The 16499-nt window shown below is 38.0% G+C and overlaps 1 protein-coding gene across 1 annotated transcript; it reads left to right on the top strand.

Moving 5' to 3' along the window:
• The first annotated feature begins 3983 nt into the window (after positions 1-3983).
• Positions 3984-15071, top strand: TMEM33 (transmembrane protein 33). Its single transcript, XM_015625574.3, has 8 exons — positions 3984-4085; positions 4177-4241; positions 5522-5616; positions 6037-6224; positions 7170-7237; positions 7999-8132; positions 10069-10152; positions 11536-15071. Exons 2-8 carry the CDS (start codon positions 4185-4187, stop codon positions 11663-11665), a joined length of 756 nt encoding a protein of 251 aa, XP_015481060.1. The 5' UTR covers positions 3984-4085; positions 4177-4184; the 3' UTR covers positions 11666-15071.
• Positions 15072-16499: the final 1428 nt, after the last annotated feature.

The raw sequence follows: 16499 nt of genomic DNA, 5'->3' as shown, positions 1-16499 counted from the left end.
TTGTGCCACACCTTGAATCCTACAAAAGACATATATAAAGTTATCATATTTCTTTGTACAGTCTTAAGCTTACACTTGGAGCTTCAGTGTCATTTATTGTAATAACATAGGGATATAACAAAATGCTGAGAGTTATGAAAATGCTGACACAGAAAGAAACTGGAAGGAATTTTGTACATCTGTTTCACACATCTTCAAAAACTTTGTGGCTTCTCTTTTTCACTCCTTTGGCACACTCTCACTGATTAAAAGGGTAATGCTTCCAGGAAGGGTGAGTAGATGGAAACGCCAGCTGCGAAGGAAAAGAAAGAAGAACATATTTGATATTGCTACAGACCATCCAGCAAAAATCACAACACAATCTGGTAGAGACAGAAGACTTCTGTTTTGCTTTCTGAAAAATGTAACAGGCATTCACCCAATGTCCTTTATTGTTTCTTGAGATTTGGATTTGATTTGAGATAACCACAAACAAGAACCAAATTGTTCATTAGAACTTTGCATAAAAACTTATTTTATCTTTGCATTATACACCACTGATACAAATAATGGAGCTAGTTTGGCTATGAGGAACTGCAATCCTATCAATCTTGGATGAATGTTCACTCTTTTATTTGAAATAAATGAAAAGTGCACACAGATGTTAGCAACAGTGCCTTCTTTCAAATCAAGGACACAAGAGATAAATCATTATTTGAACCTCAAGTGCCCCTTGCTGCAAGGTGATGAACACCACCTAAAAAATACTACACCATCATCTGCTAAAATGATCGAGAACTTATGCCACTGGAGACCACAAAAGATTGCATGCTTGTGATGGTGATGCTATTAAAAAGACAATAAAAAAATTCAAATTTAAAACAAACTTTAATGCAAAACACCAGTTCTATAAAGTATTTATTATGGTTGTCAAAATGCATTGACAAAGAATTATTGTTTATAAAGTATCTCCATAGCGTCTGTAACGAGGTTCCCAGTAATTAATTTGAAATAATTAAAGGTAAAGCTATCCCATGACATTATCAGAGCCTTCTTTGGATATTCAAACTGCCTTCAAATTGCCTATGGAGTTTTGCATATGATTTCATCTGAAAACACATAGTGACTAAAAAGAAAACTGGCAATGATGGCTTTGGAGTTATATATTCCATTTCTACCCATATGCTACTGCTTGTGTGCCTACAAGTAAATTACTCACCTTTTTGACCTAAAGTCTTCATTGAACTTTATCTAATCAATGGTGATGTTATGCACATTAGAAAAATTGCATTGCCTCTGGAGAGTCTCAGCCTTTCAGTCTCAGCCTTGCTAAAGAAGTGTAAAGTATTCATATTTTCATCCATATAATTCTAAAATGTGTGACTTATTTTTGAGACATACTAATGTGCTTTATTTTTTTCTCCCAGGAGACATCAAATGGATTAGTGGAAGTAGGTGTATACATCTGGGCATAAAAGATCAAAATATATCCCTTTGCATCCATAACTTTTTAAATTAAGAGCAAGCTGATCCCAGGTATCATTACTGTCAGTAATTCTCTGATATGTGTATAAATTTTCTGGGGGGAAAACACGGAAGTTTTAGTTACAATTTCAGCCATGTCTGTGCTGATTGTGTTTGACTGCCACAGTGGAGAAATGGGACTGTACTGCCAATGAGGTAGATAATTCCTCAGCAATTCCAATGATAGTCTTCTAAATATCTGAACTATCAATCACCCATGAAAGCAAAGGGGTGCCTTGATGGTATGGAAGAATCCTCTTACAACTGCTGGAAACAAAATCATTAATAACACACAGAGCATTTTCTGCTTCTCCTCCTGGCTCAATCAGTAATGTCATAGCAGAGAATTGGGAAAAGGAGAAGCCAACAGCTGACACTTGATTTTTAAAAATATAATTTAATGTCCTCTTTCAAGTTAAACTAAACAGTAGCATGGTCTGAAGTGCTCAACAGAAGAGACAACATCGAACAAGAAGCAACAACAGGTGTAGAACGAAAGGGGAAAGTCAGGAAAATGATTGGTATGAAGAAAAAGGGGACTAGTTGCAAAGGGCAATTTCTTCTTAAATCTGCCAAAGTATGACATTTTTAAATCCATTAACTTGCAGAAATAAATAATAGCTTTACATTCTATTTAAATGAAATTGAGGCAAAACTGTGAAAGACAACTTTTGCTGTCATGACCAAGACACCAAACCAGAATCTAGAAATGAGTGCTTTGCATAGAAGTGCATTGAGTACTTTCGAAATTACAAGTGCTAAGAAATGGAAAAGCACTCTTGCTACAGACATGGAGTTATCATCCCAGATTCATTTAACAAGTACAAATAATCTTGAACACCAGCCAGGTTTTCTTCCCTTGTGACATTTCAGTTAAACATCAAGTGGTTTTCATGTTTCAGTTGCATCTAAACAAATCTCCTGGATACATTTCATTTTGAATAGTAACCTGGTAATGGTTCAACTTAAATTTACTGGGCTACTATATTTGAAGTCTTTATTTTGGTTTACCATAAATGTTTGTCAGTCTTTTTATTACACACCTGGGAATGCCCAGCAGACACACTCAGAGTCCTAATTCTCTACTGCTGTTTTGTAGTCTCCTCCACCTACAGAAAAACCACCTCAAAGTAGGAGGTAGTTCTTGTGACTACTTCTCAGTCACCTAAATTAGAGATGAATGGTTGGGAGAGAAGTGGGAAATCAGGTTCTGCACCTTCAATTTAAAAGTGTTAACTAGCCTAAGATTGCTTAGATTATTTGTAATTGTTATGGTATTAGAAGCCCTATCAGCTGACTCTTGCTCCTTTCTTGTCAACATACTTCATTACACATTTTTCCTGAGTGTCTTCCAATCAATCTTCAGGTTTAATCACCATAAGCCAGAAACTAGGCTGACTGTGGATGTTGATTCCAACATCCTTGGTCAGTGGAATATGTCTTTCTTGCTGTTAAAGAGTAATTGAATTGAAAGCCTCTGGGAACGATTAGAACCTGGAGCAGACGGCTTACTGTCCTGAAACCCATGCTGCCAGGAGGGGGAACCTGCTGCACATCCTTGAGAGAACTCCAGAAACACACGAAGCCATAGCAGCCAAAAGTCAAAGGTGCTGGTCATGAGGCACGCATTTTTTCTTTTGCTTTGATGCCACTTCAGACGAGTTACAGACTTCTAGATGAGAACAGAAGCATGTTCACATAGCTATCCAGCATATTTAAAAAAAAAAAAGTCAATACTCAAGGCAAGGGGAAGATTAATGAAGGGATTATTAAACCTATCTAAAACCTTGCAAATTACATAAGTTACATGTTGGAGAGTGAGCAAGAAGGTTCCTTCTGCTTTGTGCCATCCTTCCTGTCAGAGGTTGCTGATACACCTATACTTGAGTAAAGCTCTCTGACTTCATGGTTGGATGATCATTGCCCAAAGATTTCAGAAACTTGTTTCAAAACATAATACTTCTGGGAGTCTTTAGGCCCACGAAGTTTTGAAGAGGTGCGTTTTTGGGTTTCCCCCCCCGCCTTGTTACATTATAGGGAACCGATGACACTAAAACACAGGGACACGACCTTGCACCGTTTCTGTGTGACAGCAGCAGGCCACCGCAGCACCGGGAACTGCGGAGCGCCCTGCACGGGCCCTGTGACCCTACGATTCCCGCTATACTGCCGATGCACAGCACACAGCTTCTCCAGGTCGCCGTGGAAACCCAGAGCCCTGGAAATCCAGCCGGCCATCAGAGAGCGAACGCTCCCCCAGCCCAGCTGGGCCCGCAGCGAGCATTAATACTGTCGCTGTTGCTGTCACCACACGCAAGTGTCCCTGAACAAGCCCCACAGACGGAGCTGAGCACCTGACGTGTGGACAGCGGGGAAGGGACCAGCGTCCCGCCCGGCGGTCTGGCCCCGCAGCCGCAGACTCGCGGCCGGGCCATCCCCGCACCGCCCCCCAGCGCGGCCGGGAACATCCCAGTCACCGCCTACATTGCCCGGCAGCCCACGGCCCGCGGGAAGTGGCGTCCGGCCGCATCCGGGAGCGCGGATCCGCCGGAGCGTGTTCCCTGCGCGGTGCGGCGCTTGCGGTGGGTCGCGGCCGGGCCGGGAGCGGGAGCTCGGGAGGCGGCGGCCGCGGCCGCCCGTGTGGCACAAACTGAGGCGCTTCTCTCCCTGCAGGTGCGGCCATGGCGGACTCCACGCAGAACGGGCCCATGCCAGGCGGGGCCGGCGGCGGAGCCGTGGTAAGGAGCTCCCGGGCCCGGGGGGCCCGGGCCGGCCGCGGTGCTGCTCCGGCGGATGGGGGGTCCTGCTTCAATGACAGCGAGGCACAGCTCGCCCTGGTGCGGGCAGGGCTGAGCGGCTCTCGTTTCCGATTGAAAGCCTGCTGTTCGTGTGCCGCCGCTCTTGAAAATGGCTGAATTGAAAGTGATTCCGTGTGGTAGCATAGGGAAAATCATCACAAGAATTCACAGGAATCATCGAGTCCAACGTGTCCTACATAGGACACCGCAGAAGTCACGCCGTGTGCCTGAGAGCATTGTCCAGACGCTTGAGCTTTGCCAGGCTTGGTGCTGTGACCACTGCCCTGGGGAGCCTGTTCCAGTGCCCAGCCACCCTCTGGGTGAAAAACCTTTTCCCGTTAATCTAATCTAGCCTTGACACAGCTTCATGCTATTTCTGTAGCTGTTTTGTGCGAGTAAGGTACAAAATTATATTATGAAACTGCTTATAGGTTTCTGGTCATTTCTATAGAGATACACTAGGAATATAGAGGAAAAGAGGAATCTTCAAAAGCTGGTCCAAATTCGGAAAAAAATATGAACTGTTTCAGACGGAAGGAGGTTATTGTTTTGACTCTGATGCACACATAGCCAAAAGCATTCTGTGTTTCATTAGAGCCTTTCTGGCACTTTGGCTATATCAGGACTGAGGAGGGCTGTGGTTAGGGAGAGCTAAACAACAACAGTGGTGCAGGATTACTGTGAAAAGTTTTCTACTTTTTCAAATGATCAAATAATGCCATTTTCCTTGTAAGGTAGTTATGCTAACTTTACCTGACCCTATATTTTTCCCCCTCTCTAAGAATTGTGGAGATTTAGCCCCAAGTGTGTGCAGTGTATTCCAAAAGAAACCTTGAAGGAGAAGTTAGTAAGGTCTAGAGATCCTACATGATAACATTTGTGAAGCTGACTGTTTAGTGAGGCGTGTTTGGATAGAAAAACTATTTTTCTAGAAGTTCTTACATATTTGTGTTTGATTGTAATTTACAAAGGAGCCTCTTGGTTTTGAGGAAGCTGACCTATTTTTGATCTGGCTAGTAACATCATATGAGCATATCACAGAAAAAAAACCCCCACAACTTTCTGCTTCAAGCTTAATTTCAAGCTTATATTTGAGGTTGGAGAAAGACTTGCAATTTAATAGGGTTGGGAAGAAGTTCATTGTATGCAGCTATTAATATACCAACTTCTGTTTGGGCTGGTCTTTTTTTTTTCTTTTTTTTTTTTTTTTTCCAATGTAGCAATTTCTGATGGCTAACAAGTTGGATACAGCAATGTGGATTTCCCGCTTGTTCACAGTTTACTGCTCAGCTTTATTTGTCCTGCCTCTACTAGGGTATGTACTGTAATATTATAAAAAAGCATTAGATTAGATTCTAGATTTCTTTTGGATAGAATTGTTTCTTAATGTAAGGTAAATTGCTGTTATTTAGCTTGCTTGGGTACTTTTTGTCAGAATAGCTTACAGATTTTAGATTGGTTTAAAACACTTGTAGATCTGTTTGGAAAATGTATTGAACAAATATAAAGTAGTGGTAAATGAATGTTTTTGTGTGTAAATGGAGTATTATATTGAGTTGTCTTAGGCACCTGCAGTGAAGTCAGTGTTAAACTGTACCTGAGTTATTTTTTGGCAATAGTGCTTTAGTACAATCATAGAAATAAATCAGGTATTGTTCAGTTATGATGCAATTCTCGAGGGTAGCAGACTTCTGAGCTTGGTTCACATGGTAACATCTCCTCTGATGATTTGCAGGTTGCATGAAGCAGCAAGCTTTTATCAGCGTGCCTTGCTGGCAAATGCTCTTACCAGTGCCCTCCGACTACACCAAAGGCTACCGCACTTCCAGCTTAGCAGGGTGTTTCTGGCCCAGGCCTTGCTGGAGGACAGCTGCCATTACCTGTTGTACTCCCTTATCTTTGTGAATTCCTACCCTGTTACAAGTATCCTTTTCTTGTGTCATCCTGTTAATGTTTTTAAATATATTAAAAACATGGTTCTTGTCATCACCTTTGCCATGATTTGAAAAACTAGTTTGAACTAGTTTGATGTTTGCTATTTATAGAACATACTCTGTGTAAAATATGAGAGGCTTACGTTGATTGATCCATATTCAGTTTAATCAGCTCTATAATTAGTGCACTGCATTCTCTGGCTACTTAGATTTTTTTTTTTCTTTGATGGATTTTATAACCAGCCTCTAGTGATATTTGGAGAAATTGGTAATTTTCATTTATTGCCAGTACAGGGTTTATACATGTCTTCTCACTGTAGCAGATATTCATCATGTAGAGAGAGAATTATTCAGTAGCAGCTTTCTCAGGTAAGTTGTTATCAAACTGATAAAGTCTGCAAAATACGCTCCTGTGGATTGTCAAAAGTGACACGTCAGAGCTGACATTACTTTATGCCACACTATGTACGCTTAATGTCCTATCTTGAAATCCTTCTGGCAGAGAAATGTCTAAATTCTTGCTCTGTAAAATCGGAATGGCTGGCACCTGCATATTCTTTGGTAAAGAAATTAATTTTGTAGCATCTTTTAACAAAAAATATGACTACACGTATTTAAGTGGTTTTGAGTAGTAAGCTCATGTGCCTTCTTTGCAGAGAGAACACATATCAGTAGATGTGCACTGGTGTCTAATGTTATACTTTTACATACTCGAAGACACCTACATTTTGAAGTAAATAAAAACACAAAGAAAAGAGGTGTAAGAAGCAAAAAGAAGAGCTATAAATACAGGTCTTAGACTTACACATATCTTCATCCAGTAGAGGTTATTCCAGCCAAACTTTTGCAAAGAGCTATCAAGCTATGACTGGTGTAGTATAACATGAAATGAAGCACTTGCACAGCCTGTAATTTTCCTTATGTCTTGCTTCAGTGAGTATTTTTCCAGTTCTGCTGTTCTCTTTGCTTCATGCTGCCACATACACAAAGAAGGTTCTTGATGTAAGTATGATATGTATATGTTACAATTAATACAGTTGGTATTCTTGGGGTTTATAAACAGGTTTAAGTTGTAGCTCTGGTTTGGTTTCCTTTGGCTGCACTAGAGGAATTAGAGTGAAACTGTGGTATGGAATTTCAGCACAGAATTTGAGAAGACTTCCTTGGGTTGGTTGTTTTTTGTGTTTTGTTTTTTTTCCCTTCTGTGAGATATGTTGGAGTTGACACTATTTTTCTTCAAATGCTTTTCTTTGAAGGAAACAAAATCTGTGGAACAGTAAAGCTGAAACTTAAGAAGTGTCTTTTATAAGCTAAACCATAGCCTGTGAATTTTATTGTTCCATTTCAGTAGTAAAGTAACAAAGTACAGGATGAGACCAGCAAACAAAATACTTGTCAGTTGGACTTGCTGCTTAGTGCACTGCCTTGTGCATCTTAATGTATCTCCAGGCTCTGGTGTTCCTAACTGGGCTGTCTTGCTACCGTGGGCACTTCCTCCTGGTGGACTGAACAAGGCTCGTGGCTGTGTAGTTGAACCTAAAATGAGGGAATTGCAACATCTGATGCTTTTAGTTGAACTCTGTAGATTATGGAGTTCCAAGCCTGCAGTAGTTTTCCTTAGGATATTAATCTCAAAACTGATGAAGTCTTAAAATGTTGAAATGGGTGGTAAATAGCATTTGTTTGTGTTTTGTTTTCTGTGTGCTAATGAAGACAGGTGTAACTTTTATGTTTTCTGTAAACAATTTTTGTCTTCTTTAAAGGCACGAAGTTCGAATAGTTTGCCCTTTTTGAGAAATCTCTTAGAGAAACTGAATGCTAATCAACAGAATATTCTAAAATTCATTGCTTGCAATGAAATTTTCCTGATGCCAGCTACAGTTTTTATGCTCTTCAGGTAAGAATTATGATTAATATTTAAATAATTAGAAACTTGCTACACAAGACTGTTTTTTGCAAATGAGTTCTCTGTAGATCATAGTATTCCGTTTGTCTGGTTCTCGCTGACCAAGGCTTGAATTTAAAATAAAGTTTAAGTGATTCTTAGGCTTCTTAAGTTGGTGCATCCTAACATCAAAAGACATTCACTATGATGTAACCGAGCACCAAAAAACCTTCCCTTTCATAGCGTGGGTAATAAGTCACATGGGAGTTTTTCAGGCTTGAAACTTTAATTCGCCTACATTTCTATCAGTACATTGTTCAGTAAGTTTAATTTTGGTTATTTTAGGAGAATACTAAGATCCTCAGCTTCACTGAAAATGAAGTCATATTTTTGACAATTTGATTCCTGAAATTTAAATGGTAAAGTTTCATTATGCAAAAAGTGTGCATAAGCACACAAGCAGGAGTAGGTTGCATTCTCTCCTATGCTGCTTCTGAGAAGTGATCCTTCTGGGGTTTTTTAATTCCATTTTATTTTGCCTGCTGTGCAGCCTGTTGAATCACTTTAGGGATCTTGAACATGTTGGAATCCTACTGAAGTTGTATAGGCATAATGACCTGCCAGTCACAGAAGTTTGGGTCATTGCCTTTTAATATTTGGATGGGGAATGCAGGCTTTCTTCTATACAAGTTAGAGCATAGTGGGGACATTTGTCTTGAGTGTTCTCATAAGCCATAGAAGGGAGGCTTTACCTTCTTGGATAGGATGCATAAGTTGTCTTTGTCTTTTGATATATTAGCTAAACATTTCAATGCTTCAGCCCTCAAGGATTGCATTTCATCAGAGATCACTTACCAGCTGACAGATAGGCTCTATCCAGTATCTGAAACTTTCAGGTGTTTTGAACTTAGGATAGTTTTTTTTTTTTTTTTCTTTTGCCTCTCTGTGAAGAATTTAGTATGTGAAATGTTGCTACTTGATATGCCATCTGGTAGATACTGAAGCTTGTAAAAGATCATATTCCAAACTTAAAAATAATTTGATTGTTAAATGTAGCTATTGCGAGATTTTGTTCTTTAAACGTTGTAGCGTATTACATTGTTTATCAATACTGCACAGGTTTCAAGATTTCCTCTTTCTTCCCTTCTGTAACTCATTTTCATTTCATATTCACTTTTCACATATTTTTCTTCTGGGTAAAGATGCTGCTAATACTTGAAGGAGTTCTACTTACTGGAACTTACCATCATGTTTAAATTCAAACATAATTTTTAAATAATGTGTTATTTAAAGTGGCTTCAGTCGCTAAAACCTAGGGCTTTTCTGTGCTTTGTTGTGTATGGTTTGTGTGCTCTGTTTCCATTATTTCACTGCACAGCCGTGTCAAACAGCAGTTTTGTGAAACACCAAAGCTCAATTTCACTGTAACTGAAATAACTGGGTATTAGCTTGGCATTAAAGTCTCATTATACATCTGTAATTGTCTGCAGTGTGTTCTGAGAAGTTTTGAAAAAGATGCTAGAAATATGGTCCAGATATTCAAAGTGCTGCAATTAGATTGAGCAGGGTCACTGTAACTGGACTACTTACATCAGCCAGTTTCTGAGCTTGACCAACAAGTGTTTTCTTGCTTTGGAACACATGTCCACCATCATTCCTGTGATTCTTTGCATATAAAAACAATTCATAAATATAAAATCAATACAAGAACAGCATTTCTGTAACTGCTTCATTGAGCAGTTTTATTCTGTAATGTTTTTGCATTTTTAAGTGTATAGTTAGGTATTTTTTCTTGTCAGATCTAGATTTTCTGAACTGATGTAACCCAAATCTAGCTTTTTTTTGAGCCCAAGTAGTTTGCTTGTTTTTCTTAGAAAATTCCTTGTTTTGGTGTTTTGTTTGTTTTTTTTTGTCACTTAATAAGCTCTACTGAACTATTATTTTTCAGTGGACAAGGGAGTCTGCTCCAGCCATTCATTTACTATAGATTTCTTACACTACGCTACTCTTCTCGGCGAAACCCGTACTGTCGGTAAGTACTAAATTGATTTTGGAAGTTAGTGTTTAACTGCATGGTGCTTAGGTACTCAGAAACTTTTCATTCTAAAATGAATGCAGAACTCATAATACTACATCTACAAATGGCAAGTGTAGAATGTGAAATACACCTAATACACTAAATAAAACCCTGGCTGGTTAAAGGTTAGATTTATTTGATATAAGTGATCAGAAATGTACCGCCATTCTTGAATAGGAGCTTTCAGAACATTCTTTTTTAGTTAAAACTACACTTTGGGAGAAGAAGGAATTCCTTATCAGAGAGATATCCTTTGTCTTAGATTCTAGGTACATCTGAGGCTAAGCCCAAATATGATTAGGCACTCAAAAACTTGTGTAATATTGAAAAAGAAATCCTGTGGATGATCTTAAACATGTTCATTACCTTTTTTAGTTAAATTCATAAATAAGGCTAATTGTATTTGAAATAGAACCATACTGATTTTGAAAGTTGGTCAAGCCAATATTACTGCTTCAGACTTTGAAATCATAAATATTCCAATGAGCAGGTGAGTGCTTTCTCAGAAGTTTTCTTACGACCATTGCATAGCATAAGATTTTGTGAACAAACTTTCCAGTCTACTGGATCAGGAAATGGCTTGCTAGAGTGCAAGACAGTGGCTTTGGCAGCCATGTTATGCAAAGACAGGTGTGAGAACCATAAGCTTAAGTGTCTTCTATTCCCTATTTTTGCAAGAAATCAATTGTTCCATCCTACTACATATCTTTATTTTTGACAACAGCAACAACATCTATGAAGTTGCTTTACTACTTCAGTATCTAAAAATAATTTAAGCTGTGCAATACTAAAATTGACTAGTGCAGTAGAACTAGTTTATCCAAAATGTTCTGCTGGCATTTTTGTAGTTTTAAGGGAAAGTGGTGATGAGGATTTTGTTTCTCATGTCTGTCTCCTAAGAGTTGCTTCTGCAGTGCACTGCAGAAGGGTTCTTGCATATTGCCAAGAGGTAGCGCAAACACAATAGCTTCCTAGCTCCTTACACTATTTGTGATAAAGCATTATTTTTTTTCTCTTCTTTATTGTGGTTCTGTAGCCTTTATATTATTTTTCTTTTCTTTGTTTTTTTTTTTTGCTTGAAGGTAGAGTTTTTCTGCTGTCTCTAGGTCAGTAACTTCCAGCTGAAGATGGATATAAAATTAGTTAAAATGTTAATGTTTAAAAGTCAAGAATTCTGAAGCTCTTGGAAGGAGCACTGAGTTTGTCTAAAGAATTTAACTTAAAATGTGTATGTGAGTGTGATATTGAGAAAAGAAGTGAATGAAAAAGATATATATATTTAAGACTTCTGATAAATGCTGTAGGATTTTAAAACTGTCTTTAAATCTGATTTTTCAGGATTCTCTTCACCGAGCTCAGGATCGTTGTTGAACACTTAATAACGAAGCCTTCGTGCCCTGTTTTTGTAAGAAGACTATGCCTCAGTGGCATTTCCTTTATAAGCAGATTGGCACCAACTGTTGCATAGCCAAATTCAGGCACTCGTGTTTTGTGAACATTATGAGCAGCTGGCACTTCTGCTGATGATTGGAAATTCCTGGTTTTACACTGATCTCACTCCAGGCTGTATAAAAATACATATATGCTTTTCTTGGAGATATATGAAATTTAGCATATCAAAAACAAACAATAGAAACTTAAATTAACCGTGCTGTATTGTTAATTGATGAGAAAAGTAGCTACATCCTACCTAAAATGTGCCCCATCATACAAATTTGTTGTTTTGTTTTGTTTATTTAAATCAAGGATTGTTTGAGATTGATTGCAACTTTTATTATAAGAGGTCTGTGCTCAGTAGGTTTATGTTAGTTGGAACTATAGTTACTTTAGGGTGTCTCCAGTGGATAGCAGTTGATACACATACCTATGCAGTACACTTGGACAGTATTCTTCTGCTTACTAAATGTATCTGTAGAACTGTTTTGTCCAGTTTACTCAGTGTAGAAATACAGCCCACTTTGAAATTAACACAAGGGATTAAACTCTATCAAGCTAACAGAGGTAACACTCCTTTCTGAAGGAGAGGCTATTTTTATTAATAATACTTAAAAAGAACTCTCCTATGTTTCTACCTTGTGATATGATCTTACATTACACTGTTGGAAGAAATACCAAGACTGATCACAGAAAATGCTGTGCAGTTTTCTTGTCATAACGAGTTGTTTTACCAAGCCAAACTGCTGACCTGTAGGATTTTCAGACAAAGATGCAATGCTTAAACTTTTAACCATGTCTCAAATGAACTAATCAATGTTATTGAAGTAACTTTTGCAAAGTCAGTGCAGATTTGTTCTTGTGTCCACAGAAATGTGAGACTGCAGTAATTTAAGCATGTTAGCTTTTTAGAAAATTAATCTGTAGGTATCTCTGTATAAATTGTTATTCCAGTTTCTGAGGCCCTCATTGTGATAGGAAATTGCATAAAGAATCACACCTGTTTAGGCAGCTTCTGAAACAAATGGGTGTAGTATTTCTTGGCATAAATCCATCTGATGACTGATCTGAAGCCAGTGTCATGGCTACAGAAGTGAATATTAAATTAAGTGCATAAATTAATTACACTGATAATGCATTTACCCAGCAGCTGAAGGGTAGGTCATGGAAAAATAATGCTATCTCTCTGAACACAACTTTTTTCCAGAAACTCAAGGCAAAATATTAGCCGAATTTTCTGTAGTTAATGCTAGTATTCTAATTGCATAAAGTTAAAGAGCTCTCATTGGCCTTTTGTAAACTTCTGTAGCACTGAATTTAACTATTGTTCCATGGTCAGAGAAACTTTATGAGAAAATCTTTCAAAAATAGTCTTGAAGCAAAGTATTTTCCTGTAACTATTGAGTTATCTTGTTTGTGATATGGTTATCATTCCAGCATTCCAGTTGTATTAGTTTTTAGATCAGAGCCATGTATTTATAAACTTATTTCATTTTTTTGCTCAACCTCTTGGTACTGATGAACTAGTTGGTAATTGAATATGATATTCTTTGACTACTTGTCTTGCTCTCTGAACATGATTAGCTATTTATAGAATACTTGCACACTGCAGAAGCAACTGCATGCAGTTAATGCTCTACAGCTGCTAAAGACTTGCAATGAGATTGATTATATGTGTATATCCTGTAATTTGAGGATTTTATAAAAACTAAAATTTCTACTACAATAAAAAGAGTGTTAAATGTAACTTGCTAGGCTCTTCAGGCTCATTTTCTCTCTTTAACACAACTTACTGATGCTTGAACTTGGAAGTTGAGCAGAATGCTGTCCTGTGTGTATGCGTACATGTTCTTATATTCCCACTGCTGGTTCTGAATTGGGATATATAATGCCTTGTGCATTTCTAAATTATTTGATAGGGAATTTTTGCCTTCTAAAGTGCAAAAATTTATGGCCCTTTTCTTCAAAATCTGACCCAAGCATAAGCACTACAACAGTAATATCTAATCAGAGAAAAAAACCTAGACCTACTTATTACTGTTTCAGGTCCTCAGCATGATTCTAGACCGTCTGTCATGTTGTATGATGTGTTTTTTGAATGGTAACATCAGGTTCTCTTCAGCTGTTTGCACCACTGCAATTTAAAAATTAATTTGGTCATCTAAGCTGATCCCTCATACTGGGAGTGGAAGGCAAATAAATCTAATTAATGTAAGCAAAACAAGATGTTACTTCTGAGCAAATTTTTGTGGTCTACTGTTATGGGTGCATTCTACTGTTCCTTAATTGTATGATGTTACAAAATTAGAGATGAGTCTGAACTGGATCCAGGGTAATGCAGCTCTAACTGAAGGATGCTAAGTAGAGATCCAACTCAATGAATGCAGGAGGAGGATTAAAAGGACTAAGTGAATGACAGTGCTGTGAGTAAAGAGTTGGAAGACAGTGCTATGAAGTAGAATTTAGATGTGGATACTAAATTTATCTCTTTCTATTAAGTCTTGAAAATGGACCAAGAGGAGGGAATTTCATAAAAGGGATTTGATTTGGTTTGGCCAGTAGCATACTCTTGGCTTTGCTTGACAAATTAGCAGCTTGTGGCCTGGTAAAACTTATTTCTCTGATGTGCTGAGAAAACATGGAACAATGTTGTAAGAATAATGTTCAAGCCAATCAACAGGGCAACTGACCTGTGCTCTGCATCAACTTTGATTTTTACTGGAGCCTTTCAGCTGCCTAAGTGATAACACTGAGTTTCCTCAATGCTGGCAAAAACATTCTATCCTTGAGCCTGCTTCCTCACCGCAGTTTGTGACTGTTTCTATTCTAATGATTAAATTAAATGTAAAATGCTTGTTGTATCCTGATAGTTTGAGTTTGTTTTTTTTTGGTGACGAGAGCTCTATGTTCATGCTGCTATGCTGTCAACAGCTAGCTGTGATGCAGAGGCTGTGACAGAAGTCTGTGATTGTAGAGAAATTTTGCAACTGACCATAAAGTGCCTGCCAATCCCAAAATGAAGCAGAAGAATTTTTGTATTACTGAAAGGTTTCCTACTTAATGTGATAACTGTTTCCACTGGTATAAATCACACTGCTCATTGCTTTTTGTCGTCTTAGCTTTCATAAGTTAAGTGCTGTACCAACCCCTTGCTCTGTGCAAGCTTTTCTGAAGAAGTGGTGCTCCAGTTTAACACTTGTCTGTTTTCATCTGTAGATAAAGTATCAGGAGCCATTGGGTCTGTTTGAACAGCTAGTGCTGGTTAGGATTTCTTACACGCAAAGTAACTCACCAATACATCCATCCTCTCCTTTATTATACATATATTGTCATTTCCGTGCTGTCAGTTTTATGTTTTGCTCCCTTCTTTGGTGGGTGTTTAAGTGGAGCAATATTTGTTAATGTTGTAAGGATTTAAATAAAAATTATTATAATTATGAGCCACTGTTTCTTCCAACAGTTTTTGAGCTGCTAACTATGTATGTGATAGTACTGTCCAAACAAATAACGTAGCAAATTATAATGTACAGTCTGTGTCTGACCCTTTTATTGTTAGGCACCTGTATTGCAACATCTGCTGTACAGGTGCCATGTTTATTAAGGAAGTTCTTACCCATTTTATAGACAGGAATGGAGACATGGAAGGAAAGAGCACTTGCCTGAGTGGATGTAAGAGTTCTGGCAGAGCAGGAAATAGAAAATAAGAGTTGGACAAGTGCCCAGATTAAACTGATTTGTTTCTGCTCTACATATGACTTGTTAGTCCTGCTCCTAAAATTATTGTAACTGTGGTCTTAAATACTTTAAAAAGTACTGTATCTTACAGTGCTCAGATAAAAAGTGCTGTACCTTACAGTGCTCAGAATAAGGGTTTAGAAGGCATTGTGCTAGAACAACATGTTCCTTTAAAGTGGTGTCAAAAAAAATTGATCTTCACGTACAATGCTAGGTGTGGCCCTTGTATCATCATCTCTGACAAAAAAAATTGCAAGAGTAAGATCCCAAGCATTTAACATGCTAGATGGTATTGGGTATGCTAATCTGTTTTAATTGTCAATAATTTTTAATTGCTGTGGTACACCTATTTGTGGTTATATATAGACTGAAATTGGTTAGTGTATCTTTGTATTGTAACTTCAATAGTGCTATAATTTTCTTAAAGTCACAGGAACAGTCAGACCTTGTTCTTTTAAATCACCTTTTAAGGACAGAACCTTAAGCAATTATTTATATGGAAATATATCAGTATGGATAATATAATAGAATTTAATCTTGAATGTGGATTCAAAAATCTTTTTCATAAAATCCCAACATTCCTTTTTAACTTGTCTGCAGAAGCTAGCTCTGTGGTAATGGCAGATGTTGTGCAGGTAAGGGACTTTCATTGCTTAATTCTGTGCCATCCAGATGGTATAAACTTTTAAAATTAATTGAAAAATTCATCTTTTACTTGTATTCAAGGACTGAGGCACAAAATGCTAATGTAAGGGCTCAGAGGGGAAATATAGTTCTCCTGCATATTTGAGAAAATGTGAAGCCCTTTCAAGAAAATGCAATAAACATAATATTCGCAGGCTGCTGACACTAAGGAAAAAGCTCCTCATTCGCTCTTTCTTTTATGCAGCAATTTACTGGTCCCTACTGATTTTCAAATTGGATCACTGCAGTAAATTATCCATACCAGTACCTGTGAAGGAAAGCATTGGGATCCGTATTTGTTGAGTGCTGTGCTTAAATCAGCAAGAATGACAAATTTGATGGTATGAAATTAGAAATACCAAGGGCTTCTCTCAGGGAATGAGCAAGTATCTCCATTTGTAATTTATTGTGACCCTTTTTCACTGTATGTGCTTTGTATGTCAAATATT

The sequence above is a fragment of the Parus major genome, chromosome 4 (genome assembly GCF_001522545.3).
Source record: "Parus major isolate Abel chromosome 4, Parus_major1.1, whole genome shotgun sequence".
In the NCBI taxonomy this organism is placed as follows: domain Eukaryota; kingdom Metazoa; phylum Chordata; class Aves; order Passeriformes; family Paridae; genus Parus; species Parus major.
This window is presented reverse-complemented; position numbering and strand designations above follow the sequence as displayed.